This window comes from Prunus dulcis, chromosome 1 (genome assembly GCF_902201215.1).
Source record: "Prunus dulcis chromosome 1, ALMONDv2, whole genome shotgun sequence".
Classification (NCBI taxonomy): domain Eukaryota; kingdom Viridiplantae; phylum Streptophyta; class Magnoliopsida; order Rosales; family Rosaceae; genus Prunus; species Prunus dulcis.
The window spans coordinates 4,910,174-4,920,726 of NC_047650.1; the positions used below are offsets into that span (position 1 = coordinate 4,910,174).

At 36.4% G+C, this 10,553-nt stretch overlaps 1 protein-coding gene across 5 annotated transcripts; it reads left to right on the forward strand.

Annotated features, from left to right (window-relative positions):
• The first annotated feature begins 264 nt into the window (after positions 1-264).
• Positions 265-9,900, forward strand: LOC117614152 (isoamylase 1, chloroplastic). Of its 5 annotated transcripts, XM_034342859.1 has the most exons (18): positions 266-950; positions 1,184-1,366; positions 1,539-1,631; positions 1,954-2,106; positions 2,400-2,491; positions 2,717-2,858; positions 2,941-3,048; positions 3,624-3,709; positions 4,402-4,473; positions 4,565-4,691; positions 5,504-5,590; positions 6,442-6,534; positions 7,054-7,212; positions 7,802-7,885; positions 8,388-8,468; positions 8,547-8,629; positions 8,717-8,834; positions 9,307-9,900. In XM_034342859.1, exons 1-18 carry the CDS (start codon positions 555-557, stop codon positions 9,565-9,567), a joined length of 2,418 nt encoding a protein of 805 aa, XP_034198750.1. In that variant the 5' UTR covers positions 266-554; the 3' UTR covers positions 9,568-9,900. The 5 variants fall into 5 exon arrangements, with proteins under 5 accessions (XP_034198749.1, XP_034198750.1, XP_034198751.1 ...); XM_034342858.1 differs by having other exon boundaries at positions 265-950; positions 8,388-8,629; XM_034342860.1 differs by lacking the exon at positions 8,388-8,468.
• The last annotated feature ends 653 nt before the right edge of the window (positions 9,901-10,553 follow it).

Consider the following 10,553-nt stretch of genomic DNA (forward strand, 5'->3'; position numbering starts at 1 on the left):
TTTACCATTGAGCTTCCCAAAATTATTTAAAAATCACTTATCACCCTAAATAAGTAATGCAAACCAGCGTTTAGGCTAATAAAATTGAAAAAATGCAAATAAAAACGGATTAGGCTTGGACCCAAAACGCCTGAATCAAACCGTGAAACATTAATTTGGTTTGGTTTAACCAATTAATTTTGCTAAAACCCAACCGGACCAAACAGTTTTTTATTTTTATTTTTTGATATTGGTGGAGGGAATTCGAACACAGACTTTTGAGTGCAAGCACACTTGAGTACGAGCCTCTTCGACAACAAAAAACAGTTAACCAATCCAATCTGGACTGTGTCCACCTTAATCCAAACCCTTAACTTTGGTGGTGCTGGTCTACTCAGATATTTCCGGTTCGCGATCGAAAATAGCCGATATAACACATCAAATATGCTTCCAAATGCTCAAATTAACTCTCTCTACCATCCAAACCAAACAAAGAGGGTCAAGACTTTCTCTCACTCACTCTTCACTCTTCACTCTTCACTCTCACTCTCACTCTCAATCTCACTCATGCTCCAATGGAGCAACAGCAGCATCAGCTAACGACTTGCAGCACATGGTCCATTGCTCCCAAGCTCCATCATCTTCTTCACCAAAACCCCCAACGCATTGCTTTTTCCAATGGAAGGCGCCAAAAGTCGAATCAGAAGAAGAAGAGTCTGAATTGGCGGATGCGAGGGTTTGGCAATGAGACTCCGGTGTTGGTGGTGAAGGCAAGTAATGGAGGGGCAGGGACTGATGTGGTGGAGACTGCGGTCGTCGACAGGCCAAAACTGCGTCGTTTTCAGGTGTCCCAGGGTCATCCGAGCCCGTTCGGTGCCACAACGCGCGATGGTGGGGTTAACTTCGCTGTTTATTCCGCCAATGCGGTTTCGGTTACTCTCTGTTTGATCACTCTCTCCGATTTAGAGGAGGTAATCATGAATTCAATTGAAAATTTGTTGCCAATTTCTCTTACTGTTGTAATCATTTGTTATGAAAACTTATTTGTCATTGCTAAAATCCCAAAAGATTGCTTTTCAGCGGCTGTGCATTTGTGTTTTGAGTTTTACACTTAACTGAACTGAAATTGAAACTTCTGGGTTGTTGAGTTTCTTAATTTGTGTTATGTACCTTGTTAATTAATCATTGATATTTTTTGATGTAGGATAAAGTTACTGAGCAGTTATTTCTTGATCCTTTGACCAACAAGACTGGAAATGTGTGGCATGTGTTTCTGAAGGGAGATTTCAAAGATACACTTTACGGATATAAATTTGAAGGGAAGTTTTCTCCTGAAGAGGGACTTTACTATGACTCTTCTAAGATTGTGTTGGATCCTTATGCAAAGGTGATTGACCTCAATGAGTGGCAGTGCATCTTTTATTCATAAATTCATTTGAGTTGTGCGGTTTGTTTTGCCCGTTGTAAAATAATAAACTTTTTTGCTTCCTATGGATAACTCGTTTTTGGTTTTAACCTATGAAGGCTCAGACTTCATTTTTTGTTTTAAATTTGTTTAGGCAGTTATACGCAGAGGGGAATATGGGAAGCTAAGTCCTGATGGTAATTGCTGGCCTCAAATGGCCGGCACGGTACCTTCTTTTGATGATGAGGTACAGTGCTCATATGTTCTGTCTTAATTCTAATTTGGTAACAACTCACACCTGGTTTCACATTTATCTCTTGCTTCATATTTTCCATTTTTCTCTCTTTCTTTTTGTTTTTTTTTTTTCTCTAAACTTTTTCTTATACAGTGTATAAATAACAATGCCAATTTAAACCTACGACTTGTTTTTTCACTCCCATGAAAATCTTTGAGGAAAGTCAGTTCAAGAGAGTTATTCTTAAACAACACAAAAGTTTGCCAATGAATCATATTGCATTTCTTTTCTATGATGAATATTTTCCAAAACTGTTTCTTCCATTTGATTTCAGTTTGACTGGGAAGGAGATTTACCGCTGAAGTATCCACAAAAAGATCTTATCATATATGAAATCCATGTGCGAGGGTTCACAAGGCATGAGTCAAGCATGGCTGAATTGCCTGGTACATACCTTGGTTTGGTGGAGAAGCTTGATCACTTAAAGGTCAGTTAAGAGAGCTTCTAGAAATGAAAAAGAAAAAATTCCAAAGGCTTCCTAGGGATATTTATTTCATCATATAACAGGTGGTATATATGTATTCCCAACTAAAGAAGAATCATCATGTCATGTATGTGAGGATAAAGAGGAATGATCTTATTTACTACATACATGTTATTTAAGTGTTTAACCACCAAGTTATGTATTATCAACTCCAGCAGTTTCATTGTGATGATCATAAAACAATATGATACATGTTGATTTCTGGATGTTCTTATTAGGTTCTGTTCATTTTTCAGGAGATTGGGATCAACTGTATAGAGTTAATGCCATGTCATGAGTTCAATGAGCTGGAGTACTTCGGCTACAATTCTGTCTTGGGTGACTACAAGTACAATACTTATGAATCTAATGAAAGCAAAATTTATAGAAGCTAACTTTATAGGGTATTAATCAACTAATGGGTGCTTTTTCGAAGTAAGAGCACATGCACTGTGTTAAAAAGCAATTCAAAATGGGACCTAACATTTTCAACTTCGGACTTCTTAGAATCTGGAGCAAAAGATCGTGCATTGCAGTCTATTTATTGTATAAATCAATTTTCATTTCTTGCCAGGGTAAATTTTTGGGGATACTCAACTGTCAATTACTTTTCACCAATGATAAGATATTCATCTGCTGGCATACGTAATTGTGGCCGTGATGCAATAAATGAAGTCAAGTTTCTTATTAAAGAAGCACATAAACGTGGAATTGAGGTGATAGCTAATGTAATATTATTCAGAATTCTTTCATTGAGATTTCATTTTGAAGATTTGTAAGATAGTTCTATTAATGCAGGTGATCATGGATGTTGTCTTCAATCACACAGCTGAAGGGAATGAAAATGGTCCAGTTTTGTCTTTTAGAGGCGCTGATAATAGTATCTATTATATGCTTGCACCTAAGGTATAAATCTGAAATCAGTACACTTGTCTTGTGCGCTTTGACTTGATACTACTTTTTAATCTTTCAGAAAGTTATAGTTTGAAAGTATTTGTTAAGGGAATGATGTGCACCTTATTGCTTCGGGTAAATTGGTTTAAACTGCAAGTGTTTTACCAGTCTCACCGATTATAACATCTGGTAGAAACCTGAAATAAGATTCCATTTTTACCATGGCATGCCCTTTTAAGCTATTTGCTCATGCGGTGGGTCGATTTGGCACCTCTCTGTCCATGGTGGCTCATTCAATTTTATCAGTATCCTACTTATCCCCTTATGATCGATTTTGCACTCCATGTTTCTTTTCATGAATTTTGTAGCTATTGAGTGGTCATTCCGAAATGAAGTAGCAGAACATTACAGTGCTGTTGCATTTTGTTTCATATTCCAAAAATATCTACTAAAACAGACACAACAAGAGTCTGCATTGTAAACTGAAAAATTCTATCACATTTTTGTCATGCCATATTTTCTGATTCGATGTCTCTTTATACAGATTCTGGGAACTAAATCTATTTCCCCTTTTTTCTTTTTAACAGGGAGAGTTCTATAACTATTCAGGATGCGGTAACACATTCAATTGCAACCATCCTGTCGTGCGACAGTTTATAGTAGACTGCTTGAGGTAGAACATTCAAACTGCCCAATCTTGATTTTATCACATAGAATTTCCCAGCTATTGAAACATGCGATAGTGGATTTGATATATGTGAAGATTTCTATTTATAGTTGCGGAGATAATCTGCATTGTTGAAAGCCAAGCACTACTTTCTGTTGTTCATGAAATAAATATTTAGTGTTCAAAGATGAAACAATTAAACGAAGTGAATGGAGGGTTTTTGGGCCATATGAAGGGCTGTTGTTGGTCAGCTGTTTAGAGTTATTAAACTTAGCATATGCAGTATAAGGCTGAAAATTACCATGGAGCACCTTTGAAAATAAAATGAAAGGGTACTGTTCCAGATAAATGCAAACTTCTTGAGTTAAGAAAGACCATAAATTACGCTTGTAAGTGTTTTTTTGATAAGATATTGGGCACCAGACCAGTGTGATGCTTTGCCACTGTTATATCTGAATTAATCTTGTTCATTTTCTTCTTGTTGTGCCTGTTATCTATCTTCTCTTCTATCATGTTTCTCCGAAACTGCGTCTCTAACGTTTTCCTTTGATCAGTTTAATATAGTTTTGGTTTCATATATATAATTTTGGACTTCGGCTATTTTTAACTATTCATGTATTTATTTTCGTTCATTGCAACCATCATCTTCAATATTCCAAAAGGTTGAAAGGTCATTGTTTTTCTTTTCTGTGCAACAGATATTGGGTAACAGAGATGCATGTGGATGGGTTCCGCTTTGATCTTGCTTCTATTATGACAAGGGGTAGCAGGTTATCTGCTAGATGCTGTGTGTTCCAAATCAGTTTATGCAGGAAATTGGTGTTCATTTCATTTCTTTTATTTTTGCTTCTTTGTCCACAGTCTCTGGGATGCAACTAATGTATACGGGGTTCCAATAGAAGGTGACTTGTTGACAACTGGAACCCCTCTTGCTAACCCACCATTGGTTGACATGATAAGTAATGACCCAATACTTCGTGGAGTGAAGGTTCTTACTTTGGACCTTTCTTTAATATAGCTTACATATTCTTTATCAGTATTTCTAAAATTTCTAAGGGCCATGTGAAACTGAAGTAGCCTCTTTGATACATTAAATTTACGTGCTCCAAAAAAAATTACATTTCAAGCTTCCTCAATGTCCCAATGTCTACATTGTAGAACATAGAGTATTGGATACAGTCGGCTATTCCTGTGAATGTCTAATTTAGGCTGCTAGAGCCAATGCATTAGGGGAATATGGAACTTATCTCACCTTGGTCTGTTTTTCAAAACCCCATTTAATCCATTCCGTTCTTAATCAATTTAGATTAATTATTTTAGCAAGTTTGTGACTACATGCAATGAGTAGCATCTTAACAGTAAATCTAATGTGACATACTCATTTTTTTTCTTATTAATTTTTAATATGCCATAAAATAGTTTGTGGCCACCTTGGCCATCTCTGTTTTTTATTGTCTATTGCAATAAAATTTGTTTCCTGAGAGATGCTTATAGACTAGAAACAGTGCCTGTTGGTGCTACTCTCAAATCGTGTACATATATTTTAAATTTTCTTTGTGCTTCCAGGAGTGTCACATTTCCTTTGTTTTACTAAAATTGTTTTGAATTTTTTCATAACACTTTCCCTTGTCATATTTGTAATCTTGTTTCTAGAATTTGGCTAAGTTATAGCGATCCTGCACATGAACTTAGCTTACTGGTTTCTATGATTCGATCCTGCGTATGAATTTACCTTTTATTGGTATCTGCTAGTATTAAAAGGTTTACTGGTTGAGCTTTCTTTGTCTGTTTTTCAAACAGCTTATAGCTGAAGCATGGGATACAGGAGGCCTATACCAAGTTGGCATGTTTCCTCACTGGGGTATTTGGTCAGAATGGAATGGGAAGGTATGTTTAGATGTTACACTGTTATACATCATTTTGATCCATCCACAGTGACTGAGATAAAGAACACGATGACAGAATAAAACACAAAATACACAAATGTGTAGGGATCCTAATTGTCCCACTCTTCTTTTCCCCGCTGTTGTAGAACCTGCTGAACAATTAGCTGGAAAGGATGTGCCATTAAACATTAAAACCTAAGTTGTAGCGTACATCCCTAATGGGTTTTGGATGTCCAATCCAACCTTCTGATTCTGACAAGTGACAACTTTGCTTGTTTATCGATTTCACAACAATGTTTCACATAACTTTGCTTCAGATTTAGCAATTAAATTAGAAATAACTTATAAGAGATTTCTTCCTATATCTGCTTGAAATTTCTGGAGAGCTTCATGCGTCAGAATCTCTTACAGTTCTTTCTCATGTTGTTGGCACCTCTTCATGTATAGTACTGAGTTGACTTTTCTGTATCCTATACCTAAGAATTCATCGATCTGGAATTGATTCATCAGATTGACTCTTAAACAATCTTCCAATGCAGAGATTTTGATCGTCATAACCATCTCTAGTTATTCTTATTTTTGGCATTAGCATCTCACACTTTCTGCTGGTTGATCTATCTCATCAAAATCTTTTACCGGCAAGGAAATGCATTGATATTCGAAAGGGGTTTGGCTTTACTCTAAAACCTCCTTTGTTGTCAGATGTCTTTATTCTCTAGAATCGTTGAGGCCTGAAACCTAACAGGTGTTCATGGTGTACTTTATAGATGAGTCATACAGCCATTTATGCGTGCATATTGTTTTATTGTGATTTTTAGTTAAATTTAATTTCTAAATTCCTGTAACTTTCAGTATCGTGACACAGTGCGGCAGTTTATCAAGGGCACAGATGGCTTTTCTGGCGCTTTGGCTGAATGTCTTTGTGGAAGCCCTAATTTATACCAGGTAATTTAAGTTTTGCCTGTCTCTATCAGTTGACGACGACTATTAGACCTTCTTATGTGGTGTACTATTCATGTGGTCTGTTATGTCAATTCATCTATCCTCATTTCTTCCCTTGAGAAACATTTCATTTTTATCTTCCTTCATATTGTTTAAATCCTGACTCCACAAGCCAGCTTTTGAGCAGTGTTGATAGATGACATGTTGGGTAAGATTCCTACAACTGCTTTTGTGGTGGGTTGGGGCTCGGTGAACAATTTGGGTTTTGGGGTTGTGATGGTAGAGAAATAGATGTAAGCCTTCCGTATTAAATTATGGCGTGAAAGGAAAGTTCCCGAGCTACTCAATGTGAAAATATTTGAAAAGTAAGCAAGGCCCTTTGTTCCTCATTTGTCTGAATCTCAGAGTTATGCCTTCTGAATTTAATATTTAAGAATTCTATCCCTGGAATTTAGAACACTATGTATATGCTTCTTCTTCTTCATTCTCTCAGTAACACTCCTCATTATATCTTTGGACCAGGAAGGGGGAAGGAGGCCATGGAATAGTATCAATTTTGTCTGCGCACACGATGGTTTTACTTTAGCTGATTTAGTTACCTATAACAAGAAACATAACCTGGCAAATGGAGAAGACAACAATGATGGAGAGAGTCATAATAATAGCTGGAACTGTGGACAGGTAAATATCGATAAACATGTATTTTCTGATAGTTGGATTCAGCTTTTGTTTGATGTCCGTGTTAATCTTTGTGATAATGTCACCACAGCTGTGAAAGCCTTATGATCATGCATCCTGAAATCTTAAGGCCTAGAGTATATCATCTGGCTTTATTCTGACATATATTGTGCCCTTTTTGTCTTTCGCTTTTCTTTTCAGCCATATTCCATCCCTTTTTTCCCATACTTTTCGGTCGTTTCATAATCTGTTTGATGGGAAATGTATTTCATTTTTTCTTCTTCCTGCTTTTAATAGTTTGATTACCATGAAGAAGGAAAAGATGCTTATCAGGAGCTTATGGGAGACAAAAATCCCACATCTGTGGTGCTTTTGTCTTTATGTCTGGACCCATTGGCAAATGAAAAGGATTATCTTAAAAACCAGATCCTAGAACAATCTTACTGGAAAGCTATTTAAGAAGAAATTAATTTGTTCAATCTGTTGATAGAATGCACTATGGGCTTCATAGTCAAGAGCTAGACTTTGTGCTTGTATCTTAGATGTGGTACTACTTTATGACGCTAATTATCATCCAGTTTAACTCAATTAGGAGGGAGAGTTCGCGAGCATTTCAGTGAAGAAATTGAGGAAACGACAAATGCGGAATTTTTTTGTGTGCCTCATGGTTTCCCAAGTAAGATGCTATCGTTATAGTGCGTTTTATATTGGGACTCCTCATTTGGACTACAATGACCTCTATTTACTCATTATAACATGTCTATGTTGGCTTTGATTTCTTGTAATGTAAATCTGAGTTTTTTTGTTTTTTAGGATGTCTGTACCCACATTCTCAATTAACTGGGAAGGGGCATGGGCATCTACAAAGTTCATGGACACCTAAATAGTATAGCATTAGAGTTAGTGTGCTTTCATTCAGTGCAACAAAATAAGGGCAATTCGTACTACCCCTACAGTGTCGAATGGATCCTTTTGAATTGTCATTCTAAAGATAACGAGAGAGCCTAAATTGTTCATTAAACTTGATTTTGCATCATGTAGTTTCTGGAGCACAATTCTATATTTCCCTGCATATATTGTTTAAACGCAGCACTTTCTAGATAGATTATGCTGAGGATTGCATTTACTTTTTGTCTGCTTACTGACTTATGTATTTCATTTTATCTGTTATTTACAAGGGTGTTCCAATGATATATATGGGTGATGAATATGGTCATACAAAAGGAGGAAACAACAACACATATTGCCATGATAATTATGTATTTTTCTACACCTTTGTCCATACTCTTTCTGTCAAACCCTTTTCTTTATTTATTATGGTTGTTGCTGTGCTGCAGATTAATTACTTTCGGTGGGATAAGAAGGAAGAGTCCTCATTGGACTTTTTCAGATTTTGCTGCCTTATGACCAAATTCCGCCAGTAAGCATCTGTTTCATGATTGCAATCATTTATACTTTGCTTTCTGACAGACGTTTTGTATCTCCTTACTTAATTTGAGTTATGCAGGGAATGCGAGTCACTGGGCTTAAATGACTTCCCAACAGCAGAGAGGCTGCAGTGGCATGGTCATGCTCCTGGGGTACCAGACTGGTCTGAAACAAGCCGCTTTGTTGCCTTTACTCTGGTATTAACCAATCTCACTAATGCAATTTAGAATCAAATCTTAATTAATATATCTCGTGTATTGGTGAAATGGATATAAATGGCAGATTTCGCATTTCCACGGCCCCCCTATGCCTTCATAAATAGGCCCTCAACTTAAGTCTTCATTAGATCACCATTCTATATGGGTACAGTCATAAATATATGTATACTACGAATCTAGACCATTGATAAGTTGAATTCTTGTTTAAATGTATGGTTGAGACAATCTACGAATTAGGCTGGATAATGAATAGTATTTATACTCACATGCAAACCTTGTCTAAAAAATTGCCACGTTTAGCAGCATGGGCATCATAGGAGTAACAGGTTTTTGTTATTATTGAGATTAATAGTTTCCCTTTTGGATCTCATTGGTTTGTTTTGAGTTTTGGGGGTGTAATTTTGAAGTTTACTATTTTACTGGTATGTGACGACACTACGTGTTGATCCAGATGGACTCAGTGAAGAGAGAGCTGTATATTGCTTTCAATGCCAGCCATTTACCCGCAACCATTACACTGCCAGAGAGGCCTGGATACAGATGGGATCCCTTGGTAGACACCAGCAAGCCTGCTCCATTTGACTTTCTTTCTAGTGACCTCCCAGGAAGAGATATTGCAGTTAAACAGTACGCTCACTTTCTTGATGCCAATTTATATCCTATGCTAAGTTATTCTTCAATCATCCTATTTCTCTCTCCCGTCGATCCTTAGCATAAAAGCACAGGTGCGGAACCCATATGCCTTGAAGATATAACCACAAAATAAATTAGTGCATATTTATAGCCTTGTATTATGAACCGAGTCAAACAAATGACAAAAGGCAGTAAATAGTTGCAAGTAGAAAAGATTTTGTGGAAAGTAGTACACAAAATACTGTTGGAAGAGGAAAGTTTTGTGAAGTTGTAATTTGGAGGGAAATCATGCTCAGATTTCTGACACGTCAGAAAAAAATAAAGATAAACAATCATTGTTCACATCTTGTAAATTTCAGTATGATGTGGCAGCTCAAATATTAAGAAATTGTGTATAATTTTCACATTACAATCATATTTTCTTCAAATTGTTTGTTTGTTTCAATGATTTTCTCCTTGTGAGTAGAGTTATTATTTGGTGTTCACTATGAGTGAATGATTTGGCCAATGTGAATTTATACTAGGAGGGCATAGTCTGGTTCTCACCCCAAATCAGAATCGGAACTATTCATCCAGTCTGGTTTGCCCATAAGTTGGGTTAGTTTCTGGTGTTAGACCGGATATATATAAATTTGTTTGAATTAAATTGTTATTTTTTCACAAAACCCAACTTTTTTTTTTTGGGGCTTAAAAATTCATAAATGGCCAAATTTCAAATAAAAGGAGGTGATTGTGCCAAGAAAAGAGAGGTGATTTTGAGTTGGCTTGAGGAAAGATTAGTTATAAGCTTAGAAATGTAGCATTTGGTTTAAATATTTTTATTAAAAACTTTAAAAAAATACACAGCCGCTCTAAATTGGCCCCATTTAGTTTTTTCACTACGAGAATCAGAACTGAAACCAAACCAAATTGGTCCGGTTTAATTTGTGGTCAACTCAGTCTGATTTTTTATCAGCCCGGTTTTTTCTGGTTTGAATGCCATGTTACACTCAGCTGCTGTAAGGAAGTTATCTAAGTCCTAAGTGTAGGTGGATCACTGGCATAATGGCATTTCTTCATTTGTTA